The 26,808-nt window shown below is 42.8% G+C and overlaps 1 protein-coding gene across 2 annotated transcripts; it reads right to left on the reverse strand.

Moving 5' to 3' along the window:
• Nucleotides 1-274: 274 nt before the first annotated feature.
• Nucleotides 275-26,590, reverse strand: LOC139373808 (heat shock factor protein 1-like). 2 transcript variants are annotated; one of them, XM_071114823.1, is made up of 14 exons: nt 26,166-26,590; nt 22,567-22,675; nt 19,567-19,703; nt 18,859-18,983; nt 14,586-14,661; nt 8,968-9,029; nt 8,777-8,873; nt 8,144-8,280; nt 7,828-8,052; nt 6,623-6,697; nt 5,650-5,755; nt 5,234-5,287; nt 4,057-4,117; nt 275-766 (listed from the first exon to the last, which is right to left on the reverse strand). In XM_071114823.1, the coding sequence occupies exons 1-14, from the start codon at nt 26,289-26,291 to the stop codon at nt 579-581; spliced, it is 1,578 nt and encodes a 525-aa protein (XP_070970924.1). In that variant the 5' UTR covers nt 26,292-26,590; the 3' UTR covers nt 275-578. The 2 variants fall into 2 exon arrangements, with proteins under 2 accessions (XP_070970924.1, XP_070970925.1); XM_071114824.1 differs by lacking the exon at nt 6,623-6,697 and having other exon boundaries at nt 26,166-26,575.
• Nucleotides 26,591-26,808: the final 218 nt, after the last annotated feature.

Genomic DNA, 26,808 nt, shown 5'->3' on the forward strand with positions numbered 1-26,808 from the left:
CTGCATCTAATGTGAATAAATCAAGATAATGGTGCAGTACAAATATTTAAAAACACTTAAAATTATAAAAAGGTACTACCATTATATCAATAGGTAAAATAAAAAAAAATTCTGGGGGGGGGGGGTTATTTTAACAAAAATATTGTTTTTTCCCAGAAACAGTAATGTACTGGATCTATGCCCTGTGTTACAACAATTATTTTGAATACTTCCACTTTTATTCATTAAAGAAACTTGGTGATCCCCATGCTTAAAACTTGACCCGGTAATGATGAATCTTTTAGGGAGTTTTATTTAAGGCCCGCCAATAAGACCACAGATAATTCAACCCTGGAAGTCATTTCCAAGAGCTGAACAAACCATTGCAGTAATTTAAATCGAACTTCTGTTTCGATTAATCTAAAGCAAAATTCTTTCACTAGGAAGTTTAAGCCTTGAAATGAATGAAGCTCAATAGCTCAGAGAATAGTGAAAAACCATCATTTGGATTCAACCGGGTTGATTTGTCATTATCTGCACATGAACACGACAAAATAAAAATTTAAACATACTAGTACATCCCTTTATAAAAAGTTTCTTCAGGATAATTTGGGCTTGTCTGGTGATGCTGTGTCAGAGGTGAGTGAGATGGTAGGTTCCTCTTCAGGGTCCTGGCTGAAATACAAGTCCCCCTCCAGCAGAGTGGGGAGGTCCGCCCCCCCGTTCTCATTGGTCAAAGGGTCAGTTAGTAGCATTGGCTGGTTGGTGTACTGGACAAGCTGCTTCCCTGTTTTAATCAACATATGAAAACACATGAGATCATTATTTTTTTGCATAGGAAAATAAGCATAATTAAATATAATGGCTGAGCATTGTATAATATAAATCAAGGTAAATTGGAAGCACAGTGTAGTTTATGTTATTGACTACTGGAGTTAACGTAATCCCTTGACAGTGATACGCTTGCTGGAGTTAGTGTTGATAAATGTACTCCTCTCAATCAACTCTAGTTAACTCCATAAGAGTAACCAGAGACAGGGAGAGATATCCATGGGGTGAGTATCCACAGCCCCTTTACACATCTTTGGAGAATACAGCAAGAAGTTTAAGCCGCACATTTTCAGAGTTGATTCAACCGTGTGAATTTTGGCAGTATGTAGTATGTGCGGAGTATGTTGCTTTTTGGGCGACCTGACCAAATTCAGATAGAAATGTGAGTTATACATCAGTCACTCATTTAAAGCAACTCGGAGAAGCGGCAGCTCCATTCTACACGCCCCGTTTGCCTGCTTCCCATTCTTAAGTTTCATTTTTCACAGCTGAAGGGTTTTTCCTCGGCTTCGAACAGCTGATAACCAAAAATATGGTATTATCGAAAACATATTTCACACTGGTTTAAATGATACAATGATTCTCTGCACTGCTTGTTCTGTCACAAACTTATTATCGAAAACATATTTCACACTGGTTTAAATGATACAATGATTCTCTGCACTGCTTGTTCTGTCACAAACTTATTATCGAAAACATATTTCACACTGGTTTAAATGATACAATGATTCTCTGCACTGCTTGTTCTGTCACAAACTTATTATCGAAAACATATTTCACAGTGGTTTAAATTATACAATGATTCTCTGCACTGCTTGTTCTGTCACAAACTTATTATCGAAAACATATTTCACAGTGGTTTAAATGATACAATGATTCTCTGCACTGCTTGTTCTGTCACAAACTTATTATCGAAAACATATTTCACACTGGTTTAAATGATACAATGATTCTCTGCACTGCTTGTTCTGTCACAAACTTATTATCGAAAACATATTTCACACTGGTTTAAATGATACAATGATTCTCTGCACTGCTTGTTCTGTCACAAACTTAAATTAGGCGAACAGTTGAGAATATTTAGCAACCAGGAAATGTTGGAGCAAATTCCCAGCATGCTCTTTTGCAGGAAGATTTTTTTGTTTGTTTTTGTTCATTGATCGTTGTTAACCTTATGGTATACAAAGATAAATACACATTTTTCTAAACTAACCCCATTTTTAAGTGGTTAGAATTATTGCAGCCGTTAGTATACCTGTTCTAGGTAGTCATTTAAAATGACACCTTTCAGTCTGGCAATCACTGACAGCCGGTTGTGGTGGATGTAAAGTTACGATTGTTGGATGTCTTTCTGGCTGGATTCCATAAGGAATTAGATGTCACAGTAATTGGTGGTAACCTGATCATTCATTCATTCAAATAGCAGTGGGAAATATGCTAATTAGGCTTTACTCCCTACAGTGTTAAAAAAGGTAATCTACTAAAGTGGAAATGTACTCCAATTGAGTTGATTATTCAAAACACAGAAAAATCTAAAATGACATGAGTTTATTAAAAACACAAAACTGAAACCAGAGTAGTTTTGACTCTAAAATGGGGGTGGGATCAAATGGTGTTGAATTTGACTCCATGATGGTAGCAGCAGCGGCGGTACTATCAGCGGCAGTAGAAGCGGCGGTACTATCAGCGGCAGCGTCGGTACTATCAGCGGCAGCGTCGGTACTATCAGCGGCAGCGGCGGTACTATCAGCGGCAGCGGCGGTACTATCAGCGGCAGCGGCGGTACTATCAGCGGCAGTAGAAGTGTCAGCGGCGGTACTATCAGCGGCAGTAGAAGTGTCAGCGGCGGTACTATCAGCGGCAGTAGAAGTGTCAGCGGCGGTACTATCAGCGGCAGTAGAAGTGTCAGCGGCGGTACTATCAGCGGCAGTAGAAGTGTCAGCGGCGGTACTATCAGCGGCAGTAGAAGTGTCAGCGGCGGTACTATCAGCGGCAGTAGAAGTGTCAGCGGCGGTAGAAGTGTCAGCGGCGGTACTATCAGCGGCAGTAGAAGTGTCAGCGGCGGTACTATCAGCGGCAGTAGAAGTGGCAGCGGCGGTACTATCAGCGGCAGTAGAAGTGGCAGCGGCGGTACTATCAGCGGCAGTAGAAGTGGCAGCGGCGGTACTATCAGCGGCAGTAGAAGTGGCAGCGGCGGTACTATCAGCAGCAGTAGAAGTGGCAGCGGCGGTACTATCAGCTGCAGTAGAAGTGGCAGCGGCGGTACTATCAGCAGCAGTAGAAGTGGCAGCGGCGGTACTATCAGCAGCAGTAGAAGTGGCAGCGGCGGTACTATCAGCAGCAGTAGAAGTGGCAGCGGCGGTACTATCAGCAGCAGTAGAAGTGGCAGCGGCGGTACTATCAGCAGCAGTAGAAGTGGCAGCGGCGGTACTAGCAGCAGCAGTAGAAGTGGCGGTACTATCAGCAGCAGTAGAAGTGGCAGCGGCGGTACTATCAGCAGCAGTAGAAGTGGCAGCGGTGGTACTATCAGCAGCAGTAGAAGTGGCAGCGGTGGTACTATCAGCAGCAGTAGAAGTGGCAGCGGCGGTACTATCAGCAGCAGTAGAAGTGGCAGCGGCGGTACTATCAGCAGCAGTAGAAGTGTCAGCGGCGGTACTATCAGCAGCAGTAGAAGTGGCAGCGGCGGTACTATCAGCAGCAGTAGAAGTGGCAGCGGCGGTACTAGCAGCAGCAGTAGAAGTGGCAGCGGCGGTACTAGCAGCAGCAGTAGAAGTGGCAGCGGCGGTACTAGCAGCAGCAGTAGAAGTGGCAGCGGTGGTACTATCAGCAGCAGTAGAAGTGGCAGCGGCGGTACTAGCAGCAGCAGTGGCAGCGGCGGTACTAGCAGCAGCAGTAGAAGTGGCAGCGGCGGTACTAGCAGCAGCAGTGGCAGCGGCGGTACTAGCAGCAGCAGTAGAAGTGGCAGCGGCGGTACTAGCAGCAGCAGTAGAAGTGGCAGCGGCGGTACTAGCAGCAGCAGTAGAAGTGGCAGCGGCGGTACTAGCAGCAGCAGTAGAAGTGGCAGCGGCGGTACTAGCAGCAGCAGTAGAAGTGGCAGCGGCGGTACTAGCAGCAGCAGTGGCAGCGGCGGTACTAGCAGCAGCAGTGGCAGCGGCGGTACTATCAGCACACGGTCACTCCCATAAAACATCACATAAAAATGAAATGGATATTCAGCATGATATACAGTATATTAGGAGTTCTTACCGGTGTAGTTGTCACTTCTCTCAGCCCCTTTAGGTGGATCCGATGAAAGCAAGTCCTGGATCTAGAACAACGGGGGCCACAGTGAGACTAACTTATTTCATGAACAAAACAAAAGCAGTAAACAGCTAAAGACACAATCATCTTACCCTGCCAAGGCAGAGGGTCTATATCCATACCTCTTCCACCCCCTCAGGTCAATCACAACCAAAACCTCCCACCACCTGAACAGGTTCTTCCCTTGTATAGTGGCCCTTACCAACCCGGCCACAGTGATCTTCTCATTCATGGACTACAGTTCACTATTCATCCACTGACTATGCATCCTGAGTAGCGCAGTGGTCTAAGGCACTGCATCTCAGTGCTAGAGGTGTCACTACAGACCCTGGTTCGATCCCGGGCTGTATCACATCTGGTTGTGATCAGGAGTCCCATAGGGCGGCGCACAATTGGCCCAGGGTTTGGCTGGGGTAACCAGTCATTGTAAATAAGAATTTGTTCTCAACTGACTTGTCTAGATAAATAAAAAGGTAAATAAAAAAATTCTAAAAAAAGTCTAAAGCATTCCACAGGGATGCTGGCTCATGTTGACTCCAATGCTTCTCATAGTTGTGTCAAGATGGCTGGAAGTCTTTTGGGTGGTGGACCATTCTTGATACACACAGGAAACTGTTGAGCGTGAAAAACCCAGCAGCATTGCAATTCTAAACACAAATCAGTGCGCCTGGCACCTACTACCATACCCCGTTCAAAGGCACGTAATTTGTCTTGCCCATTCACCCTCTGAATGGCACACATACACAATCCATGTCTCAGTTGTCTCAAGGCTAAAAAATCCATCTTCAACCTGTCTCCTCCCCTTCATCTACACTGATTGAAGTGACATCAATAAGGGATCATAGCTTTCACCTGGTCAGTCTGTCATGGAAAGAGCAGGTGGTCATAATGTTTTGTACACTGTGTATACATCTGTATGCGCAACTCATAATGCAGCTTATAGTGTTGTCTGTAGATTTTAGCCTGATGTTCATTGTGTACATAAAGTGGATTGTGTAAATTATGTCTGTATATCGTCTCTGTATATTCTGTTCATTGTCGCAGCACCATTTCACAGAGTCAAATTCCTGTACATGCAAATTTATTTGGCGAATAAAGGTGATTTTGATTCCGTCTAACTTACACTGTCAAGGCTCTCCAGGTCGAATTCAGAGCCAGGCAGGGAAGAACTGAAGAACTGAAAGACAAGTAGTGGTAGAAAACATTATTATCCCATGGGGTTCAGATGAAGCAGATTAACAAAAACAAGACACCGGAGGAATTAGAAAATAGACATGAACCATAACTAACTCTTGTTGGTTTCATCTGGTCATTGTCCTCACTCACACCAGGTTGACCACCTAGCATCATCCTTCACAAAGCCACCATCCCTTTAAAACACACCTAGAATTGCCCAGCAGCGACAAATCTCTAATCTGACCGGTTAGTGTTCCACATAGGAAACGCCCCAGCATACTGTTGTTGGGACAGAATATAGTAGATGTCAATCTGGTCCCACAAACAGATCCGGGATCAGGCTAATAAAAAGGCTAAACTTACTTCAAAGAAGGGTGAGGACTCAAAATTGATGGACTGTGCATTCAGGATAGTCTGGAGGTTTTCCAGGCCATTGTCGATGCTGTCCAAATGGTCACTGAGCTCACTCCTACACCAAAAAAAGAAAACAACATGGTTCATATTCATCTTTGAACATCTCCCTGACTAAGCACACGCATTAAAGCAAATTAGCTGCTTAAAACGAATGGTAATTAAATCAACCAACAACTCGTTTCACTTGAGCTGCAGAAGCCATTGGAAAAGCAATGAGTGGGACACACAATCACTGAGTTGTGAACCTGAAGCCCAGAAAGTGGAATGGTTTGCCTATAGTTCCCTGGGCCTGTCACGGCAGGGTAGCCTAGTGGTTAGAGCGTTGGACTAGTACCCGAAGGTTGCAAGTTCGAATCCCCGAGCTGACAAATCTGTCGTTCTGCCCCTGAACAGGCAGTTAACCCACTGTTCCTAGGCCGTCATTGTAAATAAGAATTTGTTCTTAACTGACTTGCCTAGTTAAATAAAGTTAAAATAAAATAAAAAATTAAAACCACTCACAGAATGATTGCCGTTTGACCAAAATGGAGGGTAAACTTTGCGGATGAGCCGTATGCAGTTAGATTAACATTTGGACAAACCATGCTAAAATCAGCCATTTTTTCAAGCCCATGTGTTCAAAACACTGTTAATAATCAACAATGACACAAGTTGGTGCCAAATACTGAGGAGCACAATCCGCTTGTAGACTCCAGGGATATGGTAAACTATTAGAAATGATACAAGCCTCAATAATGATTCAATATATATTTGCTCAATAGATACACAAATCACTTTGTTTATTTCTCTTACTACAGACCACACAGGCTTGACAGTTTGTTTTCTGGGCTTGTTGCTGGTGGCAATGCCAGGTACAGCAGCGTCAATCAAACATTCTGGGAGATGACAACAACAGTGTTTGTGGGCCAACTGAAATGCTAACCCTGGGATAGGTCTGAGGTGTAGAGACGAGGAGGGGCAGGGGAAGAGGCGGGAGACCTCTGACTTCTGTGTAGAACTGAAAAGATAAAAGAACAACAGCTGGAAAGAGGAGAGCAGACTACTACACACGGCACCCCATAGGTTGACTAAAGCCCAGGGGTGGGGATTACATAGGCTACGCGGCTTCTCATTGGCTGAAAATTAGAATAATGGGCATTGGGGGCACAGGAACAGAATTCGTAGCTGGTTTAAAAAGGAATCCTGTAATAAAAAATAAAAATGTACGGACAGTCTAGGATACATGTATTTTGTCAGAGTACGATTTCAATAAAACAAACACTTTCATTTCAGCACTGACATCGAAACTGTACAAGTCATTGACAGACAACACCCCCCCCCCCCCCCAAAAAAAAAAGAAGTAAAAAAAGGAGGATGTTTGAGTGAGAGATGAACAGCATCGCTAATATATCGTAAACCCATCTACATAAAGATAGAGTAGATTAAGATATACAGTATGCATTAGTTTGATTAAACATTGAGCAGCTTATTATGTACCGTTAGTAGCAACAGCCAGGATCCTACAACTAAAAAGCCAAGATGAAATGCAACAAATAAACAGAACTATGTCTAAAATGCCAAATAATCCATGTTTGGTTTGAAAGAATTAGCTAAGTCTTTGAAGTGTATACTTAGCAACACTCGGGACAAGCCAGTGGGTTTGTTTATGTAGAGCTTGTTGAACGACGGTGCTTATTAAACTAGCATAAAGTGCTAACAGCTGCCCTATTTATCAGTGGAGAGCTGCTTTGCGTCGCTAGCACATCCTCCTGATGCAATGTGATACACACAGAGATGGTGGCGCATGGGGAGAAACCTAGGGCATTAGGCTGGCTGCAGACGTCGACTGGCATAGGACAACAGAATATAAAAGATAATGAAAGGCTAGTGTGATGCAAGTGGATCGTAAGCGATGGACACACCCCGCGACGACCAACGGTTAAAAGCGTTGGGTGGAATTCCTATCACTTGCTGTTGCCGCAGTGTGTTGAGCAAATTTGAAATACAAGAGGTGAACAAAAAAAAACTTTTTAGGGTAGAGAACTAGGCTCGTTGTGGTAATCTGTTGCTAGGTGTTCGGTGGGAGGGGCTGAGGGACAGACTGGCAGTGGAACCTGGACACGGTGACATAATCTGGGGATTACTCACTTGTCTAGACAGGCGAGGCTGAGACACTTCTGCTCTGTAGGGGTCGTGGGGGTGGGGGCCGCATTAGGCTCGTTGCTCTCCTGCAGGATGGAGTTGATGAAGTTGATGGGGGACAGAGGCGTGTCAACCTGGACTCCTGCCCCCCCGATCACAACCTCAGCAGGACACACCTCTTCCAACACGTGACTGGACGGCTCCTCCTTTATGTGGACCAATGGGCTCGTGCTGAAGACAGGAAGAGAAATTGACATTTTTTAAATTAGTGTATATTTGGTATAGGGTCAGGAGTTGTTCCTGAATTTTAACAGTCACTAACCTTTCCTCCATCCACTCATTGGTGACCTCCACATGGCTGGCCTGAGCCAGGTCAGTGACATCTGAGATAATGGGGCCGTTGTTAAGTGACGACTCCGCCGTGAAGAGACCTGTACTGGTGAATGGGGAGCCCGAGGGCTGGGAGTAGGACACACGTTCACAAGAATACTAAATCTGCCCTGACATCCTAACAAGATCAGTTATGTAACACAGGCTTAAATAACATTACACCTTAGTGGTGCTCCAGCAACCACACCTCTCGGAATGCATTACCTCTGGCTGGTTAACAGCCTGAAAAAAAAGTGACTTACAGTAGCTACATTCTCATGTCTGAGATATGAGTTGTTCATCTTTCCTGGGGAGCGTCACACCTCTTGGTAACTTCACTAGCCTACATCAAAACATGCCTTGCAAATCCCTCAAATTGTAAAGTACAGCTGTATCAATAGCATAATTTGGCCTAAATATATTACTGTGAATTCAAATCAGGCCCCCCCCCCCCCTCCAAACTCACAATACAAGAAGAGTGCTTTCTATCTGATATTACTACAGTATTTCAAGAGTGCAGGCCTGTTCCATTTCTACCACTGGAAGGTGCCAATCTAGGCTAGGTTCCAGGAGAAGGTGAACTCACAGAGATAGAGGACGAGGCCTGAAGGTGTTCCAGAGAGTACTGCCTGCTGTACTTGGGCATGGAGTGGGCGGAGCTGCTGTCGTTCAGCATCAGGGGACTGTAGTACCATAGAGAGACCAGACAAGAGTCAGACATAAAAAAAACAGACCACTATTTGAGTGAATGAGAGGTTGCTATTCTAAATGACTTGCATCTTTCTCTTCATCCCCAGGACTCTGTTGGACTGCACCAGGGTCACTAGGAACTGGATGAGCTTGGGGAGACATTAGCACAGTAAGCAGTTGAACAGGGTGATATGGACAAAAAAAACATTTCACAATACATTTACTGGATTATCACAATAATGACAAATAGAATGTTAGGTTTATAACATGAATGTGAACTGAGTAGGCTACTTGTGTATATTACTGTACCCATAGTACTACCACCACCTTTGAATATGGTTGTTAAAACCTCTTTAGGCTAGGGGGCAGTATTTTGATGTTTGGATGAAAAACGTGCCCAAAGTAAACTGCCTATTTCTCCGACCCAGAAGCTAGAATATGCATATAATTGGCATATTAGGACAGAAAACTCTAAAGTTGACAAAACTGTCAAAATATTGTCTCTGAGTATAACAGAACTGATATGGCAGGCGAAAACCTGAGAAATCCATCCAGGAACTACACTTTTCCATTGCAAGCCTATCCTCCATTTAAAGGGATATCAACCAGATTCCTTTCCCTATGGCTTCCACAAGGTGTGAACAGTCTTTAGACAGTTTCAGGCCTTTATTCTGAAAAATGAGCGAGAATGATCACATCGCGTCAGTGGATAGTCAGATGTCCTCAGATTTGTGCATGCGTGCGCACCTGGAGCGAGGCCTTTTCTTTCTCTTCTATTGAAAAGGCTACCGTCCGGTTGAAATATTATAAATTATTTATTGTAAAAACAACCTGAGGATTGATTATAAAAAAAAATGGACATGTTTCTATGAACTTTACGGATAGTATTTGGAATTTTCGTCTGCCCGTCATGACCGCACAAGCCTGTGGATTACTGAACAAAACACGCTAACCAAATGGAGGTTTTTGGATATAAAGAGAATCTTTATCGAATAAAACAAACATTTATTGTGCAACTGGGAGTCTCGTGAGTGCAAACATACGAAGATCAAAAGGTAAGTGATTAATTTTATTGCTTTTCTGACCAATCTACTTTGCTGCTAGCTGTTTGTAATGTTTTGTCTGCTGAGAGCTGTCCTCACATAATCACATGGTTTGCTATCACCGTAAAGCCTTTTTGAAATCTGACACGCCGGCTGGATTAACAACAAGTTAAACTGTGTTTTGGTATATTGTACTTGTGATTTCCTGAACATTAAATATTTTTAGTATTTTTTTTATTTTTACATTTCTATTATTCAAGCTGTCACTTTCCATTACTACATGCCTTTAGAAACACAAGACCGGCTGCTCGCTTTTTAGTCAGACAGCCAGCAAGCTGTTCCTTTGTGTCTGACCACAGAATCTGTTTGATTATCTGTGTTTGAATTAGTTCATCGATGGTGCTAATCTCAAGACGAAGTCGCTTCTCTGTGACAGACTTGGTTGACTTGACAGCATCAACTAGGGAGAGTAGTAAGTTGCCAGTGACAAACTACAGTTGAGAACAGATGTTTCAAAAAGACGGCATAGCCAATTCCATCCGCAAGAACAAGGGTTTTTCCAGCAAGTGTGCTTCGGACAACCCTTCTGTTCCGTTTTGACTGCTAACAGATAGGTGAGAAACTTCCTCCTTCACCCATTAACACGATTATATGTCCACCTTGTGTGCCTCCATCTGTAAGGTTCCCTAGGGAAGCATCACTAAAGACAACTCGTTTCAGAGTCATCTTTTCCAACATGCTGAAACTTCAGTCACTTGTTGTGATTTCAGTTTACGAACAACTTTGTTTGCCCCATGGATGGTTTGTACAGTGGCGTGTTGTGTTGGCTGCCAAGTTGCAGTCAAACAATACATGAGATCTACTCTGTCTAGCAACCCATAGAATTTGACCTCAATTGATCAGCTTCAATTCCACAGAGAGGGGAATTCCTTTGTACGGCTCTTGAATTATCCATGTGGATGGGTTGAAGATTCTTGACAGAGCTTTCCTGTTGCATCAGTATAGTTTAGTCAACTGTAATAAACTCTATGCCAACATAAAAACTATGATGATCCTCACAGCCGACCTAGAAAACAGCTTTGAGGTGTGGAATCACAGTTGTAGCAAAGGTCTGTTGAGCCACCCCAGATGAAGTCATCAACATGATCTGCAAATACTTCAGTCACATTGCAGTCTTGATCAAGCCAATAGAAGACTGCAGGATCCACCTGTGGCATTTTCCCACCTGTACTCAGCCTTGTTGCCTTGACTTTGTTGTACCAGTAGAGTGATTCATCTGCCAGGCCCCACACACACACTTTTTTCGTTTCCACAGTGTTCCTCCGCACTTAGCTTCAGGCGGAAGTTAATGTGAATTTCCCTTGAATTTCCCTTGAATTTCCCATGTCAGTGAGTCTTTTGGGAGTCCATTAGCAGCCAGCGCCTCAAAACCTCTAGCCACTAGACATGGTTTTGGCACAATTCCAGTCAAGGATTCTTTAAGGGTACAAGCCCACCTTGTTGAGACACATTTTTGGCCAATGTCTGACTTCCACAAACACTAAATTTTTCCTCCAATTACTGAGTCTATCTAGTTTAGTGGAGTCAAATGACACGTCCTTGGTTTCAAGTATATCATTTTGAATGTCATTCTACTTTTCTCGACCTTCCATTGGTTTAATTCTGAGATGGTCTACAAGTGACAGGTCAGCTGACCCCGTTGTATCAGAAAGTGTAGCTGGTTCAGAGTACTGCAAGCTGTACCAGTTCCGGTGTTTTCCTTTGGATTTTCCTGCTCGTCCAATGACTGAATACCACTTTCTCTGTCCATGTATTTTACAGTTTGTCCAGTTTTTAGAGTGGAACAACCATGTAACTGTTGAACGTTTTCCTAATTTGAATCCTCAACAATATTACCTGTTTCATGGTTGAAGGTCTCTGCTCCATTTCCTGTGTCAGTTTCCATATAATTGGATGCGACATCTGATAGGTTTGTGTCTGATAATGTGTCGTTGTCATTTTCAGTAGGAGGCGGAATCTCAGCAACAGCAATCGTGAGTGATGCACCAGGACACTGGTGCCTCACAAATATCACCACACCACCTTGGTGACTCTGGGTCCTTTCCACTCTTGACAGTCAACTCGTTTGTTGTACACTTTGTTTCCAGTCTCGTACTTCTTATCTGTGGATCGAAGCAGTTGACGCGGAGCCCTGTGAATTCTCTGAACACACTGCTTCAGTGAATGCTTTTGTCACTGCATGTAGTTCTGAAAAGGTGCTGTCCCATCCATGCACTCACACTGGTCCCTTCTAGTGGTGGTAGCTTGTCAACCAGTACAGAGGGAAGATTAGGGTTCTGCCCGAACACTAGTTGGTATGGGCTGTAACTATGAACATTGAGTTTATGGCCATCAAAGCCCAATGTAGGACGGTTTTCCAGTCACACCCATTGTCTTGCTTCACTTTAAGCATGATCTCTGTGAGTGTTTGATTATGTCTCTCCACAAGTCCATTGCTCCATGGACTATATGTGGCAGTTGTCTTTACTTCCATGTTGAATTTCTCAGCCATTTCTCTTATTTCATTATTATTGAATTCTCCATGGTCACTGTACAATTTCTGGGGTGGGCCATGCACACATATCCAGGAATGAATGAAGTGCTTGAAGATTTCACTGGGTTTCTTTTTATTCACAATGCTTCCAGCGCTGAAGCATGTGAAGTGGTTTATTCACAATGCTCCCAGCGCTGAAGCGTGTGAAGTGGTTGATTATGTGAAGGTTCCACACACTTGGTCCCAACTCATGTAGATCTACAGCCACTGGTTCATTGTATTTGGAAGCCAGTGGCAAACCAACAGCTGGTCTGGGCTTAGGTTTGCTGTATTTCTGGCATGTCTCAAAACGGTTAACTATCTGCCATAGAATGGAAGTACTCTCATCATCATTATTCCCAAAACTGCTGAGTAACTTCTGAAGTCTGTCAACTGTAGCATGTCCAAACTGTTTGTGAAGTTAACAATACTTTGTTTTTCTTCTGTGGCCATATGCTCCGTGTCCCTCAGAATCTCCGTGTCCCTCAGAATCTCCATGTGCGCCGTGTCCCTCAGAATCTCCATGTGCTCCGTGTCCCTCAGAATCTCCATGTGCTCCGTGTTCCTCAGAATCTCCATGTGCTCCGTGTTCCTCAGAATCTCCATGTGCCCCGTCAGAATCTTATTCTTACACGGACTCCCCCATCTCCAAATATGAAAGCTCTGTTGTGTCAATTATATTTTGTACTTCATATTGAGTTCACTGACATAACTATCAAGACATTTTGCACCACACACTGTGTACATACAGTATCAATAACAGCAGATCATAAGGATTCAACTATAAAGATCACAGTATCAGAAACAGATTCATTTGAAAAACAGTGTAATGTTACACTGCTCCGTTACTGCTCCATCTGTGTTCACATTTCCTGTTAGTTTAACCTGTTCATTTTTACAAGGACAGTCTTTAACCCAATGGTAAGTGCTTTGACAAATACCACATTTTGATCTCCTTCCATACCTGTCCAGTGGATTTGTGGTGGGCAATGGCTCGCTCGTCTGGTTGTCTTGCGAACGTTTTAATGTCTTTTCTCTGCTGCTCAGAGTAATATGCCGCGTCACTCGCATTCCATCAGTTATTGGCGTGACAAGTCTTCTCAACAAAAATCATTTTTAGTGCTGACTTGAATGACGCAAGTCAGCACAGTACAAGCAGTCAAAGACAACTGTTTCTCGCTCCCATCCAGACAGGCAGAATATAGCAACTTGAAAGCTAACACGGCATCCGGGAGAACCATGTCGTACTTGCGCATCCTATTGCTCAAGTACAAAATAAATGACGTAGTCCATTCGAAATCCATTATGTAGTCTGTCATTGCAAACACAGAATCCAGTGCCTTGATCAAAGTTATCACACCGTCATCCTTGTTCAAATCCTCCACCGATATTTCCAGCGCTGTATGTCTTACTCTTCCCTCAAGTGATAATACCACTGCAAGTGCTTGCTTTCTCTCATCCAGATTAGTAACCTGTGTCCAGATTCCAAGTAAATTTTTCTAACTTTCATACGACCTCTTCTCATCGAAGCGAGGAGGCACATTGTAGTTATTAGCCATCCTCTGCTACCAATGTTAACTCAAAATGACACAACAACTAGGTTCCAGTTTAATAATGTTTACTTCACCATAGTACATAGTTGCCATCACACTCAGGCCAGGTCCATCTAGTCAGACTACTGGGCAGGCGTACTAATATCAGAGTGATAGCACCATAATAACAGAACTATAGGGATACTTAAAACATGAACTTAACAGTTGTTACTATCACATTTCTCTAGTACAGGCTACTTATCGTGATTTCCGATGTCAATAAAACGGACTCGATAATTGGTTGGTATGGTCTGTGTTGATAATGTTCAGTTTATGGTCCCAGCTCTAGTTAACAGGAAAATATTTGTTGATTTACACTGAACAAAAATATAAAAAACACAACAAGTGTTGGTCCCATGTTTTATGAGAAGAAATAAATAAATCCTTATTCCCATAGTGAACGTCATTCCAAGAGTTATCACATGAACTACTATGTTAAACATAGAAGAGTCTACTTGTTCTGGGTGGTCAGAGAAGAGGCAGGTAACGCAGGTTTACCTTGTTGACGACTTTCTGTTGCTGGACGTGTTTCTGTCGGAGGCTGGCCACCTCTCTCCACAGAGTTTCATTCTCACTGGAAAGACAAAGGGGATACTCGTTTACAGATAAATAAACCACACATAACAAATCCATTGAACTTTAAATGGAATACAGGGACAGTACATTTCCCTTCCATTCCCAATCCCATGACCTCCTCTAAGGGTATGTCAGGGATGCTTGCTGTAATGACAGCAGTCCTTGACATTGTGATGTTGTTTCCTACGTCAAAGTTGAATAGCCTAATAACCTGTTGCAAAGCATATTTGAAATAAATCAGAAAGTAAAAATCTCAGAACAACAAGTCATCCCTAACGGACCTAACGGACCTCTCCACAGTACATGTAGCCAAGATTTTTTTTGGGGGGGGGCTTAGGCTCTCATCTTTAAGACCCACCCATACTGTGGAACACCTATCAAGGCACAGCAGATTTTTTACTGCGCTGGTAAAGATTTGAGGAATAGTTGAGGCAGTTTATTTTGTTAAGTTAATGGCTATTGAAAGATCTTAGCGCGATGTGTTTATTCAGCTTTTTTAGTACAGTCTATAAAGACCCTGCCCCTCCACCTGGCTCTTAAAGCCTGGCCCCTCAGACTCTGGTTCAGATACTTTGTAGGTGTGCTCATGGGCCTGATTCATCCATACACATGTATCACATTAAATTACATGCCCTGGACTCGGACAACACCTAGCCCAGTCCCACATCTATTTGTGCTGTCCTGCAATCTCCTATGGTCTCAGTCCCACTGGAGTTATCAGAGTAAGCAGTTCTAGAACCAGGCCAGAACCAGGCTAGACAATACCTTGGTGAAATATGTCAGATCGAGTCTTCTGGCTCCATCATAAAATATTTAAGAATCAAAATCTTTATTTGCAAAGTACATCAACATGTACCAAGAATTTGACCTGGTGAAATGGTGCTGCCACAATAAAGAGAATACACATTTTTAGATATTTCAGAGTTTGTTTAGCATTTTAGTCTTATGTCTTTATTAAGGCTACTCTCAGATTCTGCAAATGAAACTATTCTAGACCCCCCCCCCAAAATAAAAATATAAAACAAACATTAGGCCTAGCTTCGAGGACAAAATGAAAAATAAATTTGCTGATAATCAAAGCTTAGGCCTTACATCCTGGCATTGTTACAGAGTAACGCATGTTAACCTTAAGAACCTCCAGCACACTGATGTGATATTAAAACCGCGACCAAACCAGGGTTGAAGGACATGAGTACTGGGGTGCCATCGGAGTGCTACAGGGCCCCCATACTTCCAGTGTGGGAAAGAGAGGTCCTTTATCAGTGGTCTCTGTTGCCTTGTAAACCCACTCTGCCCTGTAAAAGCCCACCATCGGTGCTGACCTCCCTGTGGGGCAGACGAACAGGGATTTATAGGGTCAGGTGTGGATTCCTCACCATAGGGCCCAACCCAGAACACCATTCTAACCAATACTGAGGGATTATTTGACATGTGAACGGGATCAGATAATTGGAAACATACCTATTACTTTTTGGCGCGTCAGATTTGTTCAAGGGTCAGAGGGGAGGTGGAATGTGGTAATAGAGAACAATACAGTTTTTTTTCTCCCTAAGAAAGCGTGAGAGCCACCCACCTCGGGTGATGGACAGCCATCATTCTTGAGTAACATATCTTAATCAAATAGGCAAATTGGATAAAACAGATGATATAATACAAGGTAAATAATCCCATCTATTCTAAGACATGGTGAGAGACTGTCATGCTGTGCCGATGGACACGATGAATGAGGTCACAATAAAATCTGCTGTGTGTATTGCATCATGGTACCATGCAGAAAAAGTCTGGTTTATTAACCTGTTTGGGACAGGCGAGAAAGCCCTCGGTGGCAATGAAGAGTTCAAGGGTGAGGTCCAGCTGGAGAACCCAAGCGCGCCTGTGTGCGCGTGTAGGAAGGATTGTAATAATGATGTAGGTTCTGACATGCACCCGGACGGGCTACAGGCAGCTGGTGAACAGCACACCCACATCATCCCAGCTGCATGAGAAGAACCTCATGCTTTTAGAATGGCAACGTGGTGTCCTGAAAGATGAGCCACCATTATATTGTCCCAGAGTGGGGCACACTGACACAACCCAATGGGTTATCCCACATAACTGCTACAAAATGGGAACTCTCCACTTTGAAACCACATCTGATGAAGACATTATAACCAATAACTAACCAGGCTGAGTTATGTCAGTCTCCACATCATTACTGCTACAAAACATGGAACTCAGTCTGATCAAGTCCTCCAGAAAAAGACCACACAAAACAAACCCTGGACCTAATTCAAACCAAACCTGGACACACACTTGATCACAACATGGAAACAGACCAGGTCCAACTCTCAATTGAATGTTTTTTGTTTTATAGATTAAATAAGTAATTTAGCATTTTTAAAAATATTGGTTTTAGGTTCTACCACCATAAGAATGTATATCAATAGACATACTCTATTAATAATTGTTTAAAGCTGGTGAAAAATGTTTTGAAAGCTATAATTTATGATAGCTCTGTAGATTTAAACAGCACACGGACATAGTCAGGTGCCAGCATTAGTGGATTCGGCTATTACAGCAGAAAATCGAGGACATAGCCATGCAATCTCTATAGACAAACATTGGCAGTAGAATGGCCTTACTGAAGAGCTCAATTACTTTGTGACGTAGAAGTCCGTCCCTGGCCGCGGGCAGCATTTGGTTCTTTAATGCACGCACACATTCATCACTCCTCCCTGCTCCGTTATCAGATAAGGTCACAATGTGGGTCGACACACAAGTTAACTTCTCTGTCTTAGTACATACATTTCACACTTACGTCAGTGTTCATATTTAATATAAGCAATATGTATTATACTTATCGATGTTGTGGATGAGCGCTTTGTTTGTTTGTTCTGTTCCTCTCTATCTCCATCTCTGTAGCTTCCGTGTATGCTGGATAAGGACCCGAGCAGAGGGAATTGGGCTGACTTTGTAGTGCCTGTCCCAAATGCCTCATTAATGTAAATGGGCATATTGAAAGACACTGTCAGTAGTAATGTAATTTTATAACTGTTATGTTGTGATAGTTTCATAAACATGTTGCAATGTATATACTTTAGTATGTTTAGTTAATAGAAAATGTAGGTTTGACGAGTTAATTGCTTAATTAATTGGTGTTAATTGTTCTGAGGGGAGGGGCTAGCCCTACAAAAGGAGCCGCTCTTTCAGTTCATGGAGAGGCCATTTTGGATTGAGCTGTGAAGGGGGCAGCATTGTGTTTAGCTGTCCCATAAGGTATACATTTGATGGCAGTACTGTTGTTTTTGTTTCAGAATCACTATGTAAATAAACACCCTGAAGCACAGAAGAACATTTGCGGCTCCGCCATCTTTTTATTTTGACAGAGGTTAGGTTTTCCAGTATAGCTTTCTGGCCTACTCTACGTGACAGACTTTCAATGTGGCATTATGAGATGCAAGTCAGTTCATCAAATTTCTGCCCTGGTTAACTAAGTGCTGTTATTGTCAAGTGGAACCGTTTAGGAGCAACAACAGCTCAGCCGTGAAGCGGTAGGCCACACAAGCTCACAGAACCGGACCGCCGAGTGCTGAAATGCTTAGCGCATAAAATTGTCTGTCCTCGGTTGCAACACTCACCACCGAGTTCCAATCTGCATCTGGAAGCAACGTCAGCACAAACACTGTTCTGCAACTCCACATTAATGCCCATGATTTTGTAATGAGATGTTGGACGAGCAGGTGTCCACATACTTTTTGTAACGTAGTGTGTATATACAGTACTTCAGCCTATGACAGGCCTTTCGGAATCCTGCCTCATGCAGCCTAATCATCAGCTTTAAATAAACTGGCTTACACCGCCTTAATGCAGCATGGTAGGCTACTGCAGCACTATAGGGACACACAGTATGCATACTTGCTAATATATCAACACAGCAGCAAGGGGGTGGGGGGGATGGGAGAATATCTAATTGTGTGGAACTTAAAGGGTAAGCTGGTGAAGAGCGTTTTTGCATCATTCAAGGGGCAGTCAATTCTGAAACTGTTTTTGAATCTTGCATCTATGTGGAGTTGTGGACTTGGGGGTTTGTACGTTGTACTATGGTTTGTTAGACATTCTGTTTGATTTAGTTCCCTTCAATGTATTAGTTAAGCTGAGTCGACCATCTAACATGCATGAGATTGAATCAGAATATACCTCTCAACGTTTCACTTACTGCTTCATGGCAATGATTTGGGAGTCTATGGTCTCCTGCTTGCCTTTAATGTTCTGCACGTTGGTCAGGATTTTCGAGACATCGTCTGAGCTCATCTTGAGGTCTTCATGTTTAACATTGGACACCTGAAAGGGAGAGAGAACATGACGAAATGGTTAAAGCAAAGAAAACTGCTAAAGCAAAAGAAAAGTATTAAAGTGAGGAGGGAAAGAGATAAAAACGAGCCTTCAGTGTAGGCCTTGGCCCCGACTGCAACCCTGAGGGATAGACAATGGAAACACAATGAAAAGAGTATGATTTGGTTATCAGTTTTTAGCCTGAACTGATCAGTTGGCCCGAGGCAGACTATATCAAGGTGCAGATGGAAGCGGCTGTAAATAAACAGACTGAGTAGAGTAGAAAGTGGCTGTGTCAGGCAACATCAGATTACCATCTCCCTGGCCTGCCTTCTCTAATCCTCCCATCCTCAGCTGTCTGGCTCCACAGAGGCCCCTAGATCAGCTCAATCTGGCCTGGGAGGAGAGCAGAAGAGCAGGCCAAGAACTTGGAGCACATGCTGTCTGACATGCTGTCTGTCTGAAGAGCCTGACTATACATTTTATATATTGGTAATACTGTCTAGGCTATGTCAAGCCCAGTATGAAGAAAGGTTTGATAGGTGATTCAAGACACATGTCACATGATGCCATCTCATCGTTTTGCACTTACATTGGTAACTTTCCGTTTTATATTTTCAAGTAGAGGCTCCTGTCCGCGGATGAAGTAGGGATGCTGGAATTCCATGTCATCCTTCTCAGGCTTCACCAGACCGCCCTGCTCAATGTGGACTACTTTGCGGAAGCCGTCTGTAGAAAGTTATAACAACAACTTACAGTTGACTATGGCACTACTATTCAATTTCTAGATACGTGGCAATTACCGTGTCTGTATTTACTGTTTCTAAAATGTGCCTGGTTTCTAGGTCATTGCATGCAATTATATCTTCCTCTTCCAATTCTTCTCAGTTTTAATAAATAACGTAAGTGGATTATATAACCAATTATAAATTAGGTGGTTCGTGCCTTGAATGCTAATTGGCTGAAAGCCGTGATATATCAGACCGTATACCACGGGTATGACAAAACATGTATTTTTATTGCTCTAATTACATTGATAACCAGTTTATAATAGCAATAAGGTGCAAGGGGGTGTGGTATAGGGCAAATATATCACTGCTAAATGCTGTATCCAGGCACTCCGCGTTGCGTCATGTATAAGAACAGCCCTTAGTTGTGGTATATTGGCCATATACCACACCCCCCGAGCCTTATTGCTTAAAGACACAAACAAAAATCACAAGGCTTTCACAGTATAAGAAATACATTTTAACATCTACCTCAACTTCAAAGATATAGCATATATTAAAAAAGGTCCTCCGTTGAGTCTAATTAAAGCAGGGACCAGCGGGCCGGATACCGCCCGAGAAGTGGTCTAATACGGCCGATGGGAAGTTTGAGTAAAAACAGACTCAATATACACTGCTCCAAAAAATAAAGAGAACACTTATACAACACAATGTAACTCCAAGTCAATCACACTTCTGTGAAATCAAACTGTCCACTTAGGAAGCAACACTGATTGACAATAAATTTCACATGCTGTTGTGCAAATGGAATAGACAACAGGTGGAAATTATAGGCAATTAGCAAGACACCCCCAATAAAGGAGTGGTTCTGCAGGTGGGGACCACAGACCACTTCTCAGTTCCTATGCTTCCTGGCTGATGTTTTGGTCACTTTTGAATGCTGGCGGTGCGTTCTCTCTAGTGGTAGCATGAGACGGAGTCTACAACCCACACAAGTGGCTCAGGTAGTGCAGCTCATCCAGGATGGCACATCAATGCGAGCTGTACCTAGAAGGTTTGCTGTGTCTGTCAGCGTAGTGTCCAGAGCATGGAGGCGCTACCAGGAGACAGGCCAGTACATCAGGTAACGTGGAGGAGGCCGTAGGAGGGCAACAACCCAGCAGCAGGACCGCTACCTCCGCCTTTGTGCAAGAAGGAGCAGGAGGAGCACTGCCAGAGCCCTGCAAAATGACCTCCAGCAGGCCACAAATGTGCATGTGTCTGCTCAAATGGTCAGAAACAGACTCCATGAGGGTGGTATGAGGGCCCGACGTCCACAGGTGGGGGTTGTGCTTACAGCCCAACACCGTGCAGGACGTTTTTCATTTGCCAGAGAACACCAAGATTGGCAAATTCGCCACTGGCGCCCTGTGCTCTTCACAGATGAAAGCAGGTTCACACTGAGCACATGTGACAGTCTGGAGACGCCGTGGAGAACGTTCTGCTGCCTGCAACATCCTCCAGCATGACCGGTTTGGCGGTGGGTCAGTCATGTTGTGGGGTGGCATTTCTTTGGGGGGCCGCACAGCCCTCCATGTGCTCGCCAGAGGTAGCCTGACTGCCATTAGGTACCGTGATGAGATCCTCAGACCACTTGTGAGACCATATGCTGGTGTGGTTGGCCCTGGGTTCCTCCTAATGCAAGACAATGCTAGACCTCATGTGGCTAGAGTGTGTCAGCAGTTCCTGCAAGAGGAAGGCATTGATGCTATGGACTGGACCGCCCGTTCCCCAGACCTGAATCCAATTGAGCACATCTGGGACATCATGTCTCGCTCCATCCACCAACGCCACGTTGCACCACAGACTATCCAGGAGTTGGCGGATGCTTTAGTCCAGGTCTGGGAGGAGATCCCTCAGGAGACCATCCGCCACCTCATCAGGAGCATGCCCAGGCGTTATAGGGAGGTCATACAGGCACGTGGAGGCCACACACACACTACTGAGCCTCATTTTGACTTGTTTTAAGGACATTACATCAAAGTTGGATCAGCCTGTAGTGTGGTTTTCCACTTTAATTTTGAGTGTGACTCCAAATCCAGACCTCCATGGGTTGATAAATTTGATTTCCATTGATAATTTGTGTGATTTTGTTGTCAGCACATTCAACTATGTAAAGAAAAAATAATTTAAGAAAATAATTTAAGAAGAATATTTCATTCATTCAGATCTAGGATGTGTTATTTTAGTGTTCCCTTTATTTTTTTGAGCAGTGTACATCAAAATTACTTAAACCAAATGGAAACTGTGGAGTAAGGATAATGGACCTATAGTCATATAGTTTTTAAATCACTACAGTTAGGGAGCACCGGAAATTAAAACAATTACGGATAGAGGACTTTTCCCCTCTAACTTTGACTGCAAGGAAACATAACCAATTTTTGGTGCGGCCCTCGTTGAAGACCGAATGCAGCCCCTGGGGCAAAATTAGTTTGACACTGCTGGTTTAAAGGCTCATCATAATATAAGCAAATAATTAGGTAGAATCTACCAAAACACCCAGAACCAATCAGTGTAGATGCTGGAGGCAAATGTAAATGTATACGTGTGGATTTACATGAGTGAAATCTCTCTTCAACATAAGATTTGCTACTTTTCGGTTTACACTATACTTACTTTAGCCTTGTGTGGGATGTGGCAATTACTACGTCATGTGTCATACCGTAAATACCATAGTATATAGACAAACAAAATAAGGACAGCAATTCAAACTATACAGGAGCCTCTCATATAAACGATATTGCATATAACATGATTATGACGGCACATTTTAATTCCATGGCATTGCCATGCCTAACATGTTAAATACATGAATGACAACTCACACATATTGAGCTGGCGTACAAAGCTGGTCATGTTATTGTGTTTGAAATACTTGGGAAGCACGTCCTTGGAGAATTGGCCCTGATCAAACACATGGAAGCTGTTGCCATTCTGTAAAGGAAGAGAAAGAACAATAAATTATTTTGGCATAAAGACCTTTATCTACTGTATCCCTTTAAATAAATAGTGCACAACCCGTTTACCTTGGCTATGCCTATAATTATAACCACGGCTCATTTGTAAAAGAGACATTGGTCTCAACATGACTCCCTGGCAAAATAAAAATGGACTAAAGTAAGAATCAAGTTAAGCTGCTTTGGATGGCCTACGACAAAGCTAAACTAATTCACTACTTTGGGTCTGATAAAGGCTCTACTTACACTGATTATGGAAGGTAGAGAATGGTGTGAAGTCTAAGGCAATGGACAAGTTGGATCATGACGCAAGAATTTACTGATTATGTAGGTTAAAGAGAAAACAATGACGCCGGCCGCTAATGGCAATGCATCCTAAAAACTTCATCAAATCAGTTAAGAAAATGTCCTAATTAGTAGATTTGCTTGTACATAATCTCAATATTCTGGGGTTAGTTCACATACACAAAACCTCCTACAACTTCACCATTGTGAAGCAATTCCTGTGCAATGACGGCTGAAATGATCCAGTGTCAAAGCGCAATAGAAGTGTTTTGTCTGAATGTTTGTCAGTTATTTTGCTATTTATTCACTTCCGGGGAAATGGATGCACAGATAGAAGTCCGCTGTTTGGACCAGAGTCCATAAACAGAGGATGCCCTTGGATAGACAGCGTATCAACACACACAGGATTGTCTCCTACCCAGTAGTAAGAGAAAACATAATTATGACTGTCTATGCTTTCACCCTCAGGGTCAACGAGTGCAAAAGGTAGAGGCCAGATAATTCCTTATTAGTCAGCAACATCATTTGACATTTAATAAAATAAGAATAATAAATTGGCAGGTAGCCTAGCTGTTTGAGCGTTGGGCCATTAACCAACAAGGTAAAACAACATTTGTCGATGTGCCCTTGAGCAAGGCACTTAATCCTAATTTGTTCCACAAAACACATTTCACAGCACCTATCCGGTGTATGACATACCCTCCTTTGACACATCACATATGCTGCTTCAACGGTTTATTGTCTATCGTGTTGCCAAGTCACTTAATCCCTACCTACAGTGCCTTCGGAAAGTATTCAGACCCCTTGACTTTCCCCCCCATTTTTTTACGGTACAGCCTTATTCTAAAATTGATTAAATTGATTTGTTTCCTCAATCTATACACAACAGCCCATAATGACAAGGCAAAAATAGGTTTAGAAATGTTTGCAAATGTATTCTAAATAAAGAAACAGAAATAGTGTATTTACAAAAGTATTCAGACCCTTTGCTATGAGACTCAAAATTGAGCTCAGGTGCATCCTGTTTCTACAACTTGATTGGAGTTCACCTGTGTTAAATTCAATTGATTGGACATGATTTGGAAAGGCAAACACCTGTCTATATAAAGGTCCCACAGTTGACAGTGAATGTCAGAGCAAAAGCCAAGCCACGAAGTCAACGGAATTGTCCGTAAAGCGCAGACAGGATTGTCAAATCACAGACCTGGGGATGGGTAAACAAAAATGTCTGCACCATTGAAGATCCCCAAGAACACAGTGGCCGCCATCATTCTTAAAATGGCAGAAGTTTGGAACCACCAAGACTCTCTTCCTAGAGCTGGCTGCCTGGGCCAAACTGAGCAATCAGGAGAGAAAAACCTTGGTTTTTGGTCACCTCCCTGACCAAACGGTCACTCTGACAGAGCTCCTCTATGGAGATGGTTGTCCTTCTGGAAGGTTCTCCCATCTCTGCAGTACTCCACCAATCACTCTCAGACCATGAGAAACAAGACTCGAGTGTCTGATGAAACCAAGATTGAACTCTTTGGCCTGAATGCCAAGTGTCACATCTGGAAAAAACCTGGCACCATCTCTATGGTGAAGCATGGTGGTGGCAGAATCATGCTGTGGGGATGTTTTTCAGCGGCAGGGAGTGGGAGACTTGTCAGGATCAAGGGAAAGAGGAGCTGAGCAAAATACAGAGAGATCCTTGATGAAAACATGCTCCTGAGTGCTCAGAACCTCTGGGGCGAAGGTTCACCTTCCAACAGGACACTGACCCTAAGCACACAACCAAGACAACACAGGAGTGGATTCGGGACAAGACTGAATGTCCTCGAGTTGCCCAGCCAGCACACCGACTCGAACCCAATCAAAAATCTCTGGAGAGACCTGAAAATAGTTGTGCAGCAACCCATCCAACCTGGCAGAGCTTGAGATGATTGGCAGAGAATGGTACAAGCTCCCCAAATAGACGTGTCAAGCTTGTAGCATCATACCCAAGAAGACTCAAGGCTGTAATCACTGCCAAAGGTGCTTCAACAAAGTCCTGAGTAAAGGGTCTGAATACTTATGTAAATTTGATATTTCCATTTATTTTTTTAAACTGGCAAATTTCAAACCTTTCCTTTTTCTTCTTTGTTGTGTGTTGATGGGGGATGGGTTGAACAATTTAAGGGGTCTGAATTCTTTCCAAATGCATTGTACATACATGTCTACCTCAATTACCTCGTACGCCTGCACATCGACACGATACTGGTACCAAGTTATCGTTACTCATTGTGTATTTATTCCTCGTGTTATTCATATTTTTTCTATTCATTGTTGGGAAGAGCCGGAAAGTATTTAACTGTTAGTCTACAGCTGTGGTTTATGAAGCATGTGACAAAAAATGGATTTGTGAATATAAATTATAAGATTTGTTTTTAGACATAATGACCCGGCGTTAGCTGTACAACTTAGAGTAACATCAATTTATTGGCTAATGAGAATTCCAACATTGCGGCTAGCAAAGGGAAAAGGCTGTCAAATTGTTTACACAGCCACACACCCCTTTTCACACACCCCCTTTTCTCATTACAATGCTGTAGCTAACGTTAGCGAGTTTCAATTTGTTTTTTTTTGCATGGCTTTTTGGACACACAGACAGCTACATACTGTCTACACTCACAGTTAACCAAATTAAGTAGTTAGCTGCAGACAGGTGGCTTGCTAACATAGCTAGAAAATGATCATTGACACCCAGGAACAGCTGACGCGTGGACTAACAAAACCTTCCGCCACGAAGCTCCCCGGCCCTTGGCCTAGTTTTTTTTCGCTGATTAATTGCAGCAAATAAATGTATCACCTTCACGTTTGACCAAATTAGCTAAATTGTCTAGTTAGTCAGCTGGATAGCTAACCTAGCTACATGGTTAGGAAGTTAGCTAACGCTAGATAATCTAGTTAACGTTAGTTCACTGTATGTTTTATCATATAACTAAAGTTATATATATATATATATATATATATATATATATATATATATATATATATATATATAAAAAAAGTGATGCCCCGCTAACATCACATATGAAATGTGAAACCATCTTGATTGACAAACTATCTATAAAGCGAACCAAGTCTATGTTAATTTACTTAGATGTCCAGCAGCTAGCTAGCAGGTTAGATAACTAGTTTGCTAGCTACTAATGCTAACTCACTGGGCTCCAGCAGATCAGAGGATCGGTGTCCGGATCCTCAATAAGAGTCCAAAGTTTCGTAAGAAATGCAGGTACGTTACTGCCACTGACCACGACCCCACCAGACCCACCACCGTGGAACTCCATATCAACGAAAAATACTAACTTCAAAAGTTGATCAACTTCAAAAAATAGCACAAGGGAAAGAAGTCCAGTGCTCTTGACAGTTCGATATTTGCTGTAACAATTCTATAATTCCGTTTGGCAATGACGCAGTATTCGCCTAAATGATTTTTTTTTCTAAAACGAGTATATATATGACTTATAATTGAGAAACTATTATGAACGGAAATTTCCATCAACAAGACACAGCTACAAAGTGCGTAGAAAAAGGCCATTGCACAGGCGCATGGTGGTCGCCATTTTGTGACGTCATCAAGGGAAAGAACAATATTAATATATCCACAAGTCACAACTAAAATGTCATGAATTAAATGCCAAAATATTATATAGTTAACTTATAGTATTTATAAAAGAATATAACACAAGATGCAACGATAAAATATAAAATACACCAAAACTATTTTAAAAATGTTTTACTTTGACCTAAATTAACAATTTGCAACGTATTTAGGCTGAATCACTTTAGGTATCAAATTATGTT

The sequence above is a fragment of the Oncorhynchus clarkii genome, chromosome 18, assembly GCF_045791955.1.
Source record: "Oncorhynchus clarkii lewisi isolate Uvic-CL-2024 chromosome 18, UVic_Ocla_1.0, whole genome shotgun sequence".
NCBI classification, from domain to species: Eukaryota; Metazoa; Chordata; class Actinopteri; order Salmoniformes; family Salmonidae; genus Oncorhynchus; species Oncorhynchus clarkii.